The 18,026-nt window shown below is 46.0% G+C and overlaps 1 protein-coding gene across 4 annotated transcripts in view; it reads right to left on the bottom strand.

Moving 5' to 3' along the window:
- zbtb40 (zinc finger and BTB domain containing 40) overlaps nt 1–18,026 on the bottom strand; it is a 133,572-nt gene that overhangs the window by 63,654 nt on the left and 51,892 nt on the right. For all 4 annotated transcript variants that reach the window (XM_073031656.1, XM_073031659.1, XM_073031657.1 and 1 more), the window contains one exon: nt 15,383–15,519. In XM_073031656.1, coding sequence (XP_072887757.1) covers nt 15,383–15,519 — 137 coding nt within the window. The remainder of the gene's footprint in view (nt 1–15,382; nt 15,520–18,026) is intronic.

Raw genomic sequence — 18,026 nt, 5'->3', positions numbered from 1 at the left:
TCCTCTTCTGGTACTGGGGAATTAGCAAATGGAAACGGGCCACACATCTGAATCGTCGTCTTCCGAATCAATATCCCTTCCCAGGGTAAGGACCCGTCCCATCTCTTCCGCAGCAGGCTCTTCCCTCGCCCTGCGCCCTCTCAGAGTCCTCATACTAGGCATAACCTCCCACTCTGGCTCTTTTATCCATCTGCACCGCTTGACCCAGGGGCAGCAGGTGAGTACCTTGACAGGCCCCTTCCCATCCTCGGGTTTCACCCGGTAAACCGGTAGATTCGGCAACTGGCTCTCTATCACATAGTACCACCCATCAATCTTCCAACTTGTGCTTATCAGGGAGTCCTAAATTCCGTAAAAGGACCCGGTAGCTCGGCAGTAATTGAACGAACTTCACTTTCTGATCATATCTCCTCTTACTCCTCTGATTCTATGTGGTAGCCACCGCCTCAGCCAACTCGTACGCCCTTTTCAACTCTCTTCTCATATCGGACACATACTTTAGGTCGGGCTTCCCTGGTAATTCACCTGCTTCAGCCCCAAAACACAAGTCAATCGGCAACCTCGCTTCCCGTCCGAACATCAGATAATAGGGCCAGTACCCTGTAGCGTCATTGCGAGTACAATTGTAACAGTGAACCAATTGCCCAATATGTCGACTCCACTTATTTCTCTGCCCAATCTCCAGCGTCCCGAGCATATCCAACAGGGTCCTGTTAAACCTCTCTGGCTGAGGATCGCCTTGCGGGTGATAAGGGGTAGTCCTGGATTTCTCAACCCCAAGCATAGTCAGTAATTCATGGATAAGCCGGCTCTCAAAGTCCTGCCCCTGATCACTATGGATCCACCTGGGATGGCCATAATGAACAAAATACTTCTCCCATAACACCTTCGCCACTGTTGTCGCCTTCTGATCCTTAGTGGGAAACGCCTGAGCATATCGAGTGTAGTGATCCATGATGCCTAAGACATTTGCGGTGTTGCTTGTGTCAGGCTCAATCGACAGGAAATCCATACACACCAGGTCCAGGGGTCCTGCACTCTGCAAGTGTGACAGTGGAGCCGTCGACGCTGGCAGGGTCTTCCTCCTGATGTAACAACTGCATTTCCTACAGTATTCTTCAACCTCCCCCCTCATCCGGGTCCAGTAGAACCGGTCCTTGAGTAATCCATAGGTCTTTTCCACCCCCAAGTGTCCGGAATCATCATGCAAGGCCTGGAGTACAGTCCGCCGATACTTCTCCGGCATGACCAGCTGCAAACGCTGGGGCTGGTCCGGAGGCGCCATGACCCAGTACAAGACTTGGTTCTTCAACTTTAACCGAGGCCATTCTTTCAATTACAGAGGCACGGACGCACGTTTCGCCTTCTCTGCCAACGTCACATCCTCCTTCTCTACCGCCGTCCACACAGTGCCAAGACCTGGGTCATTCTGCTGCGCATCTGCCGCTTCCGCCGGACTCAGTTCCGGCAACTGTTTAGTCTGCAATGTGGTCAGGTTACACTAAGCTTGGGGCAGAGCGTCATCAAAAGCCCCCAAAGGGTCCACGGCTCGCTCCAGCCTTCCCCTTCCCTCGGCCTTCATGGTGATAGCAAACTGACACATGGCTTTCACTCCTGGGGCAGGGATGCTCTCCCACTCCTCGTCCTTCTCCTGTTCCCCAGGCTCCCGACGTGACAAAGCATTCGCATCGACATTCTTGCTTCCCGGACGGTACTTCAGGCTGAAATCATATACCGACAAGGCTGCCAACCACTGATGTCCTGTAGCATCCAGTTTCGCCAAAGTCAGGATATAAGTGAGAGGATTGTTATCCGTTCTCACCTCAAACTTGGCTCCGTACAGGTAATCGCTCAACTTGTCCACCACCACCCACTTCAGCGCCAGGAACTCCAACTTGTGAGTGGGATAGTTTCTCTCAGATGGCGACAAGCTTTAGCTGACAAATGCTACCAGTCTCAATGCTTTGCCCTGCTCCTGGTACAGAACAGCCCCTAGACCCTCTCGGCTGGCATCAGTGTGCAGCACATATGGCTTCTGGGGATCGGCAAAAGCAACACTGGGGTCTGTGTCAGCGCCCTTTTCAGAGATTGGAACGCTTCTTCACATCTATCATCCCATCTCGAGCCAAAGGGCTCCGCCAGGTTCCAGTATCCTCCAGCGTCTTGTCCCCGGTCCCCCTTCCTCTTCTTTCCCACCGGAGGATAACCACACAACAGCTGAGTCAACAGGTGACATGAATCAGCAGTAATACCCACAGAACCCCAAAAACAAATGTAGAGCGCTCACCTTCTGTGGTCTCGGCCAGGTGGTCACGGCCTCTATCTTAGTCGGATCAGTAGCCACTCCCTCTCGCGAAACGATGTGGCCAACGTAGCTGACCGACGACTTGCAGAACTGGCATTTGTCCAGGGAAAGTTTCAGGCCTTCCTCCTTAAGCCGGCTTAAAACCTTTAATAGCCTCTCCTCATGTTCCTCCAAAGTGGATCCAAACACTATCAAATCGTCCAGGTACACCAGCACCTCCAGCAGATTCATATCCCCCACAGTTCTCTCCATGAGCCTCTGGAAGGTGGCTGGGGCCCCCGATATGCCTTGGGGCATTCGTTCGAACTGAAAGAACCCCAGCGGGCAGATAAAGGCTGTCTTCTCTTTATCACCCTCACTCATCGGGATCTGGTATTACCCACTTCCTAAGTCCAGCACACTGAACCACTTCGCTCCACTCAGGCAGGCCAGCGCGTCTTCGACCCTTGAGATGGTATATTGATCACGGACAGTTTGCCGATTCAAAGTCCTATAGTCAACGCATAGACGCACCCTCCCATTCTTCTTCCGTGCCACCACTACTGGGGACACACAGGGGCTTCGGGACTCAGCTATGATTCCAGATTCCTTCAACTCACAGAAGTGCTGCCGCACGTCTTCCACATCTGCCGAGGCCAGTCGCTGTGACCTCTCTCTGAATGGGGTAGCCTCCATCACCCAGATGGTGCGGCAGGTGCTTTTGGAGCAGCCCACATCAAACTCGCCCCGAGAAAAGACGGCTCCCAACTTCAACATCTTCTCCACGAGCCTGCATTTCCACTCCGGCGACACAGGAGAATCCCCGAAGTTAAAAGCCTCAGCGGTCAGCTCCCCTCAATGTTCCAATCCCTCCCCATTAGGGGTCCTCACTGGTGCACTAGACATTAACATCACCGGGAACAGATGTGCCAGCAGCATCCCTCTCTTAAAGGTGATTTCTCTTGCCGTAGTGTTCCTGACACTTACGGCCATCCGCCTCGCAAGTACCACCACTGGCCTCTGCACTTCAGGCCTCACCAGCACCCCCGCCGGAAATCGTGTCTCCCCCTCAAGATCATCCGGAGCGTTTACTAACAGAGCTTCGCCCACCGGCACTCCGGGGAATCTGGGGGTCCCCATCATGAGTGCCACCTTCCCCGGTCAGATCACCTTAGGACTCACCTGCGTACACCACACCATCCCTCATTTACACTCCAGGTCCAGCCCTTGGGGGGGGGGCACCCCCTTCTTCGAATACCGCTCGAAACACTGGATGCACCAAGAGGATCTCCAGAAAGTTTCCCCCCCCCCCTTCTCCTTACAAGCTCCCAGGAGCCATCGCACAACAGGGGAGTTAGTCCCCACCAGGAGGGCAGCACCACCGGTTTCCACCGGGTCCAGACACACCAACACCAACGTGTCAATAGCTTCAGACACTCCCACATCGCCCTCCAAGAACTCCAATCTCACTGACAAGTACCCATCATACGGATAATCACCCTCACTCACGCCCCAAATCTGCAGGGTGTCAAATGGGGTTACGGGCAAGTGCCTTAGGTATTTGTTGTAGAACAACCAGTACAATAAGGTAACCTGCGATCCCATATCGAGGCTTTTGCGTAACCTCCCTCATCCGTAGGCACACACTGGCACGGGGTCCTACCAGCCCATCCAGAATAAAGGCTTGGGCTCCTGGTGGTCCCCTAGCTGATTTCTGGGAATGTGTTCCTCCAGAGGCTCCAGTCCATTCCCTCACTGAGCCTCTCCTAAGTTTCCCAACACCTCTCCCTTCTTAGTCGCTGGGGTTCTTGCCCTCCACGGGACGTCTTGTCTCTCACTATCCCACCAAAAGCGTCCCTCCTCACCACAGCTATAGCACACCCTTGGCCGCTTACAGTCCTGCCGGAAATGCCCCTTTCCCACAGTTAAAGCACACGCTGCCCACCACCCCCCTCTCCCGGGATGGCCGCCACTCCCAGCCCACTGCACTGAAAGTGGGTACTTTCCGTCCTTCCCCTCCAACGGGGGGGGGTCCCTACACCCCTGGGACCCCTTGGGTTTCTCGGTCCTCCACCCGGCCACCACTTCCTGTATCGCTGAGGATCGCTCCCGGTGGCCCGAGCTCCTTTTCTGCCCCACTGCTCTCTCTTCCTCCCGCACCACTCTAATCAGTTGCCCAAATGATGGAGGGGGGCCCTTTCTATATGCCTTTCTATTACTCCACGCCTTGTCCTCCTTCAGAGAGCCACTGAATATCCTGACTCTTCCTAACTCTAGCCACGTCGGGTGCCTTCACTACCCCCCGGCGCCACAACCCCATAAGCATCCCCTCCATCCGAAATATGTACTCAGAGAGCTTTTCCCCTCTCCATTGTTCCATGTAGAAACATAGAAAATAGGTGCAGGAGTAGGCCATTCGGCCCTTTGAGCCTGCATCGCTATTCAGTATGATCATGGCTGATCATCCAACTCAGAACCCTGTACCTGCTTTCTCTCCTTGTCCCCTGATCCCTTTAGCCACAAAAGCCATATCTAACTTCCTCTTAAATATAGCCAATGAACCGGCCTCAACTGTTTGCTGTGGCAGAGAATTTCACAGATTCACCACTCTCTGTGTGAAGAAGTTTTTCCTCATCTCGGTCCTAAAAGGCCTTTAAACTTAAACTGTGACCCCTCGTTCTGGACTTCCCCAACATTGGAAGCAATCTTCCTGCATCTAGCCTGTCCAATCCCTTTAGAATTTTATATGTTTCAATAAGATCCCCCTTCAATCTTCTAAATTCCAGTGAGTATAAGCCTAGTCGATCCAGTCTTTCTTCATATGAAAGTCCTGCCATCCCAGGAATCAATCTGGTGAACCTTCTCTGTGCTCCCTCTATGGCAAGAATGTCTTTCCTCAGATTAGGGGACCAAAACTGCACACAATATTCTAGGTGCGGTCTCACCAAGGCCTTGTACAACTGCAGTAGAACCTCCCTGCTCCTGTACTCAAATCCTTTTGCTATTAATACCAGCATACCATTTGCCTTTTTCACCACCTGCTGTACCTGCATGCCCACCTTCAATGACTGGTGTACAATGACACCCAGGTCTCATTGCATCTCCCCTTTTCCTTATCGGCCACCGTTCAGATAATAATCTGTTTTCCTGTTCTTGCAACCAAAGTGGATAACCTCACATTTATCCACATTAAATTGCATCTGCCATGAATTTGCCCACTCACCTAACCTATCCAACTCACCCTGCATCCTCTTAGCATCCTCCTCACAGCTAACACCTCCGCCCAGCTTCGTGTCATCCGCAAACTTGGAGATGCTGCATTTAATTCCCTTGTCTAAATCATTTATATTGTAAACAACTGGGGTCCCAACACTGAGCCTTGCGGTACCCCACTAGTCACTGCCTGCCATTCTGAAAAAGTCCCATTTACTCCCACTCTTTGCTTCCTGTTTGCCAACCGATTCTCTATCCACATCAATACCATACCCCCAATACCGTGTGCTTTAAGTTTGCACACTAATCTCCTGTGTGGGACCTTGTCAAAAGCCTTTTGAAAATCTAAATATACCACATCCACTGGCTCTACTAGTTACATCTTCAAAAAATTCTGTAAGATTCGTCAGACATGATTTTCCTTTCACAAATCCATGCTGACTTTGTCCAATGATTTCACCTCTTTCCAAATGTGCTGTTATCACATCTTTGATAACCGACTCTAGCATTTTCCCCACCACCGATGTCAGACTAACCAGCCTATAATTCCCCAGTTTCTCTCTCCCTCCTTTTTTAAAAAGTGGGGTTAAATTAGCCACCCTCCAATCCTCAGGAACTAATCCAGAATCTGAGGAGTTTTGAAAAATTATCACTAATGCATCCACAATTTCTTGGGCTACTTCCTTAAGCACTCTGGGATGCAGACCATCTGGCCTTGGGGATTTATCTGCCTTTAATCCCTTCAATTTACCTAACACCACTTCCCTACTAACATGTATTTCTCTCAGTTCCTGCATCTCACTAGACCCTCGGTCCCTTACTATTTCCGGAAGATTATTTATGTCCTCCTTAGTGAAGACAGAACCAAAGTAGTTATTCAATTGGTCTACCATGTCTTTGTTCCCTATGATCAATTCACCTGTTTCTGACTGTAAAGGACCTACATTTGTCTTGACCAATCTTTTTCTTTTCACGTATCTATAAAAGCTTTTACAGTCAGTTTTTAATGTTCCCTGCCAGCTTTCTCTCAATCTTTTTTCCCTTTCCTAATTAAGCCCTTTGTCCTCCTCTGCTGGTCTCTGAATTTCTCCCAGGCCTCAGGTGTGCTGCTTTTTTTTGCTAATTTATATGTTTCTTCTTTGGACTTGATACTATCCCTAATTTCCCTTGTCAGCCATGGGTGCACTAGCTTCCCTGGTTTATTCTTTTGCCAAACTGGGATGAACAATTGTTGTAGTTCATCCATGCGATCTTTAAATGCTTGCCATTGCATATCCACCGTCAACCCTTTAAGTATCATTTGCCAGTCTATCTTAGCTAATTCATGTCTCATACCTTCAAAGTTACCCTTCTTTAAGTTCAGAACCTTTGTTTCTGAATTAACTATGTCACGCTCCATCTTAATGAAGAATTCCACCATATTATGGTCACTCTTACCCAAGGTGCCTCGCACGACAAGATTGCTAACTAACTCTTCCTCATTGCTCAATACCCAATCTAGAATGGCCTGCTCTCTAGTTGGTTCCTCGACATGTTGGTTCAGAAAACTATCCCGCATACATTCCAAGAAATCCTCTTCCTCAGCTCCCTTACCAATTTGGTTCACCTAATCTATATGTAGATTGAAGTCACCCATTATAACTACTGTTCCTTTATTGCACGCATTTCTAATTTCCTGTTTAATGCCATCCCCAACCTCACTACTACTGTTAGGTGGCCTGTACAAAACTCACACCAGCGTTTTCTGCCCCTTAGTGTTATGCAGCTCCACCCATATCGATGCCACATCCTCCAGGCTAATGTCCTTCCTTTCTATTGCGTTAATCCCCTCTCCAACCAGCAATGCTACCCCACCTCCTTTTCTTCCCTGTCTATCCCTCCTGAATATTGAATATCCCTGGATGTTGAGATCCCATCCTTGGTCACCCTGGAGCCATGTCTCTGCAATCCCAGCTATATCACATTCATTAATAACTATCTGCACATTCAATTCATCCACCTTGTTACGAATGCTCCTCGCATTGACACACAAAGCCTTCAGGCTTGTTTTTACAACGCTCTTAGCCCTTATACAATTACCTGTTGAAAAGTGGCTCTTTTTGCTTTTTGCCCTGGATTTGCATGCCTGCCACTTTTACTCTTCACCTTACTACTTTTTGCTTCTACCCTCATTTTACATCCCTTTATCTCTCTGCACTTGTTCCCATCCCCCTGCCACATTAGTTTAAAGTCTCCTGAACAGCAGTAGCAAACACTCCCCCTAGGACATTGGTTCCAGTCCAGCCCAGGTGCAGACCATCCTGTTTATATCGGTCCCACCTCCCCCAGAACTGGTTCCAATGCCTCAGAAATTTGAATCCCTCCCCCTTGCACCATTTTTCAAGCCACGTATTCATCTGAAATATCCTCCTATTTCTACTCTGACTAGCACGTGGCACTGGTAGTAATCCAAAGATTATTACCTTTGTGGTCCTACTTTTTAAGTTTATCTCCTAACTCCCTAAATTCACCTTGTAGGACCTCATCCTATTTTTTACCTATATCGTTGGTACCTATGTGCACCACGACCACTGGCTGTTCACCCTCCCATTCCAGAATGTCCTGCAGCTGCTCAGAGACATCCTTGACCCTTGCACCAGGGAGGGAACATACCATCCTGGATTCTCGTTTGCAGCCGCAGAAACGCCTATCTATTCCCCTTACAATCGAATCCCCTATCACTATAGCTCTCCCACTCCTTTTCCTTCCCTCCTGTGCCGCAGAGCCACCCATGGTGCAATGAACTCGGCTGCTGCTGCTGGCTTCCCCTGATGAGACATCTCCCCCAACAGTATCCAAAACAGTATATCTGTTTAGGAGGGAGATGACCTCAGGGGACTCCTGCACTACCTGCCCACTGCTACGCTGTCTAGTGGCCACCCCTTCCCTTTCTGCCTGTGTAGCCTTTACCTGCGGTGTGGCCAACTCACTGAACGTGCTATTCACGACTTTCTCAGCATCGCAGATGCTCCAGAATGAATCCAATCGCAGCTCCAGACGCTCAATGCGGTCTGCCAGAAGCTGCAGTTGGACACACTTCCTGCACGCATAGTCGTCAGGGACACTGGAAGTATCCCTGATTTCCCACATGCTGCAGGATGAACAAACCACAGGGCCGAACTCAGCTGCCATGACCTACCCAATACTTGCCTCAACTTTTGAAACTTTCTCCTTTGAAAGGAACTTACCCAGCCTTACCTCACTTGGAGTGAAGCTCGTCCTCCGCATCTTCTCTTCAAAGTGTCTCGAGTCAAAGCCTCAAATCTCCACTCCTTCACTGGCCCACTCACTCACTGGCCGCTTGTGTTGAAACTCTGTTAAAAGCAGCCAGGGATCCCAAATGCTCCCTCCAAAACTTCTCTACACTTCTCCACTGAAGCCCCGGGCTTTTCAACTCCCGAGCTGCTTTCGCTGCCGTACCCCTCAAACTTCCCACCAATCACTGCCTCTTCTCCTCATCCAAGCCTGGCATCAGAGACCGTATGCTTGATCCAGGTCTCATAGTCCACCTCCCCGTCCGGAGTAGGCTTGGCTCCTGAGAACACCCCCAGCTTCAGCCATGGCCACCCCCACTAGGGAGTTAAGTGCGGCTGCCAGCTCGGAGGCCACCACCCTACCTGGGGGGCGGGGCCCAGCCACGCCTTCCCCCTCCGAGCCCCCTTTACTAGGGATGGGCACCTCCCCGGGGGTCGACTCTAGCTCTAGCTCCTCCTCCGGTGTCTCATCACCCTCATCCTCCCAGAGGGTGTGGAAGCCCCAAGGCCCCACCTCCCCGGAACACTGACCGTTGCTGGCAGCTCCAATGTCATGACATTAGCACTCGTACAAACCAACACCCAACTAGAGTCCGCCTCTTTACCACACCTCCGTGCTACCAGTTCTACCTTCCCCATACCTTTGACCAAACTCAACCCACGCACTAACGCATCCCCCGAAACCCGAAAATCCACCCCGCTCACCACACATGCATAATGCACGGGTACATCCTCTAAATCGCACCAGCTTACAATCTTATCTCTGTCCATCTTCACACTACTGGCCTGCGCGATTCCACAGCCACTGAAAATCCAATCCCGGCCACAAGCAGCCCACAAATGTAATGCTTATGCGACAGACTGGTACATGTCTAGGAGAAAAATTCCAGCCACTCGCCAACCCCGCCTCCCGTATACGCAGGTGCTGTGGAAAACAACAGCGTCGCACACACAAATCAAGCTCACACCAGATACAGCTATAGAATATACTTTAAGGATTTTACTAGAACTAAAATGATTACTAACAATACAGTATATATGAAGGAAAAGAAAATAAAGTAAAAGGCACCAAAACTTATCAGAGTTCAGTCAATTTAGTGCACATCGTTGGAGCTCAACCATCGAACCATTCGACCACCCTTCGCTCTCCTCCGACCTCCACGACTTTGCACCTGGGACCACCCAAAGTGATCGACCGAGCAGTGCAGCACACGTCCACCTTCTTCGGCATCTTCTTCCCCGCTCCCCAAAAGACCGCGAAATCCCAGCTCCCAGACCCACAAGAAAAAAATGACATCCAACCCCATTGGTTAACAAATGAATACAATCCCCGTTATCAGCAATTCTAAACCTAAACAGACTGCGAGAAGCTTCGAGAATGCTCTGCAAAACACTCTCCAGTTAGCATAACAAAGAAGCAGTTTTACTTTTAACAAAGAAGCCATTTTGATTAACATACGCAGAACATGTACCCATGCCCTGAGTAAATATAGGTGCAAACATTTTCATTTAAGATCTGCCCCATCTCTTTGGCATAGATTACCATTCTTGTATTCCAGGCAACCAATTTTGTCTCATGCAATCCTTTTGATCTTAACATATCTGCATGATCTCTTAGGATTCGCCTTCACCATGTCTGCTATGGCAACATCATGTCTGCTTTTAGCCTCCTGATTTCTTTCTTAAGTGTTCACTTGCATTTCTTATACTTCATATGTACCTCATTTGTTTTTACCCGTCTATTCCTGCTATACATCTTTTTTTCCCTCAACCAGGTTCCCTAAACTTGTTATCTTTACCTTTTATTCTGTGAGGCACATACAAGCTTTGTCCTCTGAAAATTTCACTTCTGAAGGCCTCCCACTTACCAAGTGGTACACCTTTGCCAAAAAACAGCCAGTCCCAATCCACATTTGCCAGATCCTTTCTGATACCATCAAAATTGCCCTTTCTCCAATTTAGAATCTCAACACATCGGCCAGACCTATCTTTTTCTATATTTACCGTAGATTCCGGATTTTAAGCCGCTACTTTTTTCCCACATTTTGAACAGCTTTGAACTTTGCGGCCAATAATCCGATGCGGCTAATGCAAGGTTTTTTTCATGCCGCCTCGTAAACATTTTGCCTCGTAACAGTAGACCAATAAAATTGATGAGTAGTTCACAGAGGTCCAATGAAATTGTACGATAAATCAAGCGCACTTTCACAATTAAATTATTGTAAATCAGTCATTTGTACTCACCCTCATCAACATGGAAAACACTCGAAGCATTGTGCTACCTACCCTACTTAGTTTAAACTATATTTGTTTTCTGTACTACATCGCGGGATGCTATGACGACACACCCGGTTTCGCGGTGTCTTGTGGGAAAATGCCGTTTGCGATGAAACGGAAAGGAGGGGGGAGCGGATTACGCGAGCGGCTTTGGATCCGAGCGAAATCTGCTTTTAAATGCCGTTTGCGATGAAACGGAAAGGAGGGGGGGAGCGGATTACGCGAGCGGCTTTGGATCCGAGCGAAATCTGCTTTTAAGTTAAAGGTATCAATAACTTTTCCTGGTAGGCTGCAGTATATATATTTTTTACCAGTCGTTAGGAGATATTGGAATGTTGTTCAGTAAAGAAGTATACGCAACGTATATTTAAAAGTAGCCGCGTACGGGCACGGTTCGAAAAAAAGCATTTGCAATATGTATTTGTTTTTGTTACCATATGGATTTAATTAAAAGTTAAAAAAATCCTCACGTGTAATATCTTTCTGTGTAAATATCTCATATTACAACGTGGGACACCTGCGGCCGAAAATCCGGTGCGGCCTAAAATCCGGTGCGGCCTTTACATTTAAAAAAATGATTTTATTTCTAAAATTAGTGCCAGCGGCTTAAAATCAGGTGCGCTCTGTAGTCCGGAATCTACGGTACTTTGAAACTAATGGCAGTATGCTCACTTGACGCAAAGTACTCACCTACACAAACTTCTGTCACCTGCTGTCTCTTTCGCTAATAACAGATCAAGTATTGCACACTCTCTCACTGGAACTTTTATTGATCAAGGAAACTTTCCAGAACACATTTGACAAACTATCCCATCTAGTCCTTTTACAGTACAGGAGTTGCAGTCAATATGTGGAAAGTTAAAAATCACCTACCTATAACAATGTTATGTTTCTTGCAATAGTCTGGTATCCTCTCAACAAATTTGTTCCTCTAAACCCCGTGGACAGTTGGTGGTCTATAATATAGCCCCATTAACATAGCCATACCTTTCTTATTCCTCAGTTCCACCAATAAAGTTTTACTGGACGAGTTCTCCATTCTGTCCTGACCGAACACTCCTCCGACATATTCCCTGACTAGTAACGTCACTCCTCCCCCTTTAATCCCTCCTGCTCTATCATGCCTAAAACAATGAAAATCTGAAATATTGATCTGCTAGTCCTGCCCCTCCTGCAACCAAGTCTCACTAATGGCTACAATATCATTATTCCTGTGCTCAGACCCAAAAAGTGAAAATTTGCTGTTCATACAAAAAAAGAGACAAAATAGTGCTTAAACATTGAAAATGAAAGGTTAAAATAGCTAAATGTTGTCTCATTTAGCTACCTTGCTTGCTGGAGGGGACTGAGGACTCCAGAATATTGGATCATTGCCCCTTTTTATCTGATAAAATATCATATTGACAGTCACTTAATATATATTAAACTCTCTAACATGTATAAGTTGTCATCTCCCAGTGTTTGCTCCTGACACCCAATCACAATTCAAAGTATGACTTTGCCTGCAGAAATATTGTATAACTGTCTAAGAATCAATGATCCAAATGCACTAAGTAATCATTTACTAACAGGTGAACAATCTGAAAGTCCTAGAAGGGAACAGAAGCAGGTTCTGTGTGCCGCCAAGTTGACATCCATATAAAGCACCTCATCAACTAACTTACCAACCAATACACTTCCAAGATAGCGGCGCGACGCAGCTTGCAACGGCCACTCCGGAACTGATTATCTGTTATTTGTGAAGTGGGGTGCCGTGCGCAATCATAATCGATTGAAAACTGACGTGGAAGCACAGAGAAACATCGGGAAATTCCAGGAAGACCTTCTTCGTTGCTGCTGCTGCTGTGAGGTCCAGGACTCTGCTGGGAAGAACAAGCCCCCAGTCCTCGGGGTCGTGTTGCCGATGGCCGTTGGCGGGGCTGTCTTAATACGCTCGGCAGAGGATGGTGCTCGGAGAAGCTGTACCGGAGGGATGGGCGTTGGCTCGGAGGTTCGACGGACTTGGAGTCCTTTCAACGGACTCACAGGTCACTTTTGGTGTGTGCTGCGTCTGCGAGGCTGAGTCGGGCGGCACCTTGGAAGTCCATAGCGGGGGTATTCCCTTCTGCTGCTGGCATGGGATGGCGAGTCTGTCAGGACCCTGGGGACTTGTGAAAACTGTGGTGATTTCTTTTGAACTCACAGTCCTTTAACATCTTAGAATATTTTTGCTGTGCCCATAGTCTGTTTTTTTTTTATCAATTATGCTATGTTTGCACTGTTGTAACTATATGTTGTAATTATGTGGTTTTGTGCAGGTCTTGTAGCTTTAGTTTTTGGTCTTGTTTCTGTCTGATGGATTTGGAGTTCCTTTCCAGGGAACGTGCTAGACGGTAGCGCGATATTAATACGCAGTAGCCTCTCCGGACTCTGGATTGGGGATTGCCAAACGTTACGTGGATTTTCTGGTGTAGTCTGTTTTGTCATATGCTTTTGTGATATCACTCTGGGGGAACTGTCTCATTTTTTAACTACATTGCATTTGTGGTTTCTAAATGACAATAAACTGAATCTAATGTGGTCATAAAGAGTGTGTGTAAACCACACATGGACAGCAGTAGAGGTCAGGACTGAACCGAGACACCTGAATTGTGCTATCCTTAACCTTTCCTTAAGTTCACTTATTATCAAAGCATCTATCCACATACAACTCTGAAATTTGTCTCCCACAGATAGCCACGAAACAAGAACATGAAATTCGTTCAAAGAGAAACATCACACCCACCCACCCCCACACAAAAAAAAATTAACAGAACACAACAGAACATCAATTCCCAAACACCTTCCCCTCACACAACAAAGAGGAAAAGGCGTGGGCAATAAAAAACACAGAATATAAAAACCACAAGTCTGAAAAAAATCCACAGTTCATAAATGCAATAGTCCAATCCATAAATGCAGACATGATACCATTCTACAATACCAGCAACATTCATCAAAAGAGAGGGACACCACACGAGGCCGAGGCCTACTCGCCTGCCACAGGGAGCCATACAGTGATAGGCTGCTCTCGGATTCCTTCTCCAGTAGCGATCAAAAGGAAGGACGTTAGCGCTAAAGCTTTCACTCGCATTCTGCATTTGCCTCACTATCTCAACCTTCCTCGACGGTGGCAACTGGCAATTAATGGACACTTTAACTGGTGATATGGAGTCGAACGATGTCTCATGCTCCATCTTGAAATTTCTTTGCACTGAGGCCATCCGAGTACATGCTTGCTACCCAGAATCTTCTTGCAAACAGCAAAATGCTGGATCATTCAAATGATCTCTGAACTGTAAATCACAGGCTCTCCAATTCCAGAAACACATTTAAGATGGAAAAAAAAAGATGTAAAAGTAGGAAAAAGGATTTCTTTAAGAGCTATCTGGAAGAAGTCGACAGTGTGAGTGTTGTATGCTGGCGCCACCTTATCCAGAAGATTATCTGGCATACTAAATTTACATATGTTCTGAACAGGATCCTTCAAAGCAACTTATCAGCTTTTAACAGTTAAGCAAAGTGTACTGTTTAAGGAATATACAGGTAAGAGGCATGAAAAATAAAGTTAGGTCTTTCAACAGTGATAGTATAGAAAACAATTGTACACTCAAATGAAAGCAGAAAGTTGGACCCTCTTGCACAAATATAAATTAATGTTAAGCCAATGAATTACATTTTTCCTAACTAAATTGATATGATGAAAAGGCCGTCTATGAAATTAGATCATCATCACTTTGAAAGGTGAAATAAGATCTAAGTGGTAAATACAACTGAAGAATTGATCAACAGTATTTATTTCACACAAGTTATTGGGCTAAACTGTGCTATTCGAACTGCCAACATTTACCCACGGCAGGTAAATAAATCCCAGATTGATAAGGTCCTGCCACAAATCCAAGATGAGCTGAGCAATAACAATCTATACAGGGCGTTTACCATGAAAAGTCAAAATGCTCCAGAATATTCCTTAATGAGGATTTTTTTACCTGAGGATTAGGAGGAAAAGGAGACATTTAAAAAAACAGCATTCAACTTTTATAAGAAAGAAGCACTATCCTCCTGACAAAAGACTTTGGGGTAGAGTACATCAGCTGAAGCATGGTCAGTACTGGACCCGCTGATGAGCCCAACATACGCAGACTAAGTGGGTAGGAAAGGGAGAACCAATATTAGGTCGGTTCACCCAAGTGTAACTGTATTGCAAAATTAAAAGTATATCTGGCAATACGTCAAGGAATGCAAAGCATTTCAGACATAGATTATACTTAAACATAGAAAAAAAATTACTTCATACCTGTTTATCACCATCAGATATATCCTCACAAATAGACAAGATGTTGCGCAGGGTTTGTAGCTCAGTCACCGCATCAACAATGTTCTCTTGATAGCGTCTGAGCAAGCCAAATGCAAAATCTTCCAGGTTCTTCACTTCTGAGTGTTCAAATGAGGTGAACAATCAAAAACATTCTTCACTTCTTTTATCAATAACCCATTTAACAATTATTTAAGCAGGGCCAAAATAGCAATCTTTATTGATAGCTTTAAGATTTTAGTAAAATTATCACATGGTGTCTCATAGAAAGTGGAAGGAAATTTCTAGCCACACCTGGAAAGCATATAGAAGGGAGAGTGAAAATCCGACTGAGTAGTGACACAACTGCAGCCTCTTCCTCAATGTCAGCAAGACCAAAGAGCTGCTTATTGACTTCATGAGGAGGAAGCCAGAGGTCCACAAGTCAGACCTCTTCAAAAGATTTGAGGTAGAGAAGGTCAGCAACTTTGAATTCCTCTGTGTTATTTCAGAAGACCTGTCCTGTGCCCAGCACGCAAATACAATTCCTTGGGACATCTAAACCTTTGACAAACTTCTACAGAAGTATAACAGAGTATATTGTCTTGCTGCATCACAGCCTACCGTAGATTCCGGATTATAAGCCGCTACTTTTTTCCCATGCTTTGAACAGCTTTGAACACTGCGGCCTTTACTACGGTGCGGCTAATGCATGGTTTTTTTCATGCCGCCAAAAACATTTTGCCTCGTAACAGTAGACCAATAAAATTGATCAGTAGTTCACAGAGGTCCAATGAAATTGTACGATAAATCAAGCGCACTTTCACAATTAAATTATTGTAAATCAGTCATTTGTACTCACCCTCATCAACATGGAAAACACTCGAAGAAAAGCATTGTGCTGCCTTTATGGCAGTTATTTAGTTTATAATATTTTCGCTTAGTAATTCATTTGTTAGTATTTTCTAGTTAAAGTTAGAAGTGTTTTAAGTATATTTGTTTTCACTACATCCCGGAATGCTATAACGTCACATCCGGTTTCGCCGCGTCTTGTGGGGAAATACCAGTTTGCGATAAACGGAAAGGAGGGGGCGAGCGCATTAGACCCGCTGCAAACATATGATGCAGCTTTTAAGTTAAAGGTGATCAATAACTTTTCCTGGTAGGCTGCAGTATATATTTTTTTATCAGTCGTTAGGAGATATTGGAATGTTGTTCGTGCACTGTTCAGTAAAAAAGTATACGCAACGTAATTTGTGTGTTACCAATATGTATGTATATTTAAAAGTAACCGTGTTACAGGCACGGTTCGAAAAAAAGCATTTGCAATATGTATTTGTTTATGTTACCATACGGATTTAATTAAAAGTTAAAAAATCCTCACGTGTAATATCTTTCTGTGTAAATATCTCATATTACAACGTGGGACACCTGCAGCTTAAAATCCGGTGCAGCTTGTACAAGTACAAAATTGATTTTCTTTCTAAAATTAGAGCCTGCGACTTTTAATCAGGTGCGCTCTGTAGTCCAGAATCTACGATAGTATGAAAACACCAATAGTGACATCCACACCAGACTTTAAGGTGAGTGGTCCTGGGCGGCTCCTTGCATGTTTTCCATCCATGCTGGGTTGAGTGTCAAGTGTTACGTACCCGTGACACGTGATAGTGGTACCCTTGTCACGTGACTGGGGTTGAAGTTATACTGGACATGAGGTAATGGTGGAGTGATGTCATTTTCCCGCCAGTAGAGGTCATGTGACAGGTTTTTTTTCTACAGGGTATAAAAGGAAGACCCACCCTGTCAGGTGGGGCAGTTCGTGGCTGGATTTGCCAAGATGACTTCATATCACTGTGTGATTTAATGTGATGACGCAGTTTAGTTAAAAATGAAGTTTTGTTAATGCCTAAAGTTTTAAAAGGTCAGAGCCAACGGTTTCTTTGCTAATGGAGAGTGAAGAGAAGTTTGGAAAGTGGAGATCGAGAAAAATCGATTTTCGATGGATTGACTTCGATCTTGTGTGATCCTCATTCGGAAGGATTTCGTTTACTATTCTCACGATAGTCTCCGCTGGAAAAAGCGGGAGATTGAGAATATTGTGGAAGGAAGGTCAGTCACTTTAAGTTGTTATATTTAATAAAATTCAACGTGGGAGTTCGACGCTGGGAATCGAAGGACATCGACGTGGAAGAGAATTTACATCGCTTTAAAAAGTCTCTCCTTTTAAAAGTACCGTGAGCTTTTGAACTGTCGGCATATCGTTCTTTGAACTGTTTTCATTCGGCAATTCGCTTTGGAGAACTGTTTTTTTCAATACTACTTTAAAGACTGTTTGAGACTGCAAAGCTATTAAGAACTGTCTGACCAGCTGTCAGCAGCTGAGCTCGGATCATTGTTTGGGTTTGTTTACATTTGAAGGGGGTTTGTTATCAGTGTTTAATAAACGTGTTATTTGTTATAAAACCCCTTGCCTAACTCGTCTATATTATTGTTGCCCGAATACGTAACATAATTATGGGGGCTACGTTCGGAATTGAATTGTTTGAGTTTAAAAAGTTTTTTGAATTTTGAATCGGTGTTTTGGTAACGGGGATTGCTCGATTTTTTTTGTTTGATTGGCTTGTGTGTGGTATTCGGCAACGATGGA

The sequence above is a fragment of the Hemitrygon akajei genome, chromosome 29, assembly GCF_048418815.1.
Source record: "Hemitrygon akajei chromosome 29, sHemAka1.3, whole genome shotgun sequence".
Lineage (NCBI taxonomy): Eukaryota > Metazoa > Chordata > Chondrichthyes > Myliobatiformes > Dasyatidae > Hemitrygon > Hemitrygon akajei.
Note: the sequence above shows the minus strand (reverse complement) of the source record. Positions and strands in the feature narration are given on the sequence as shown.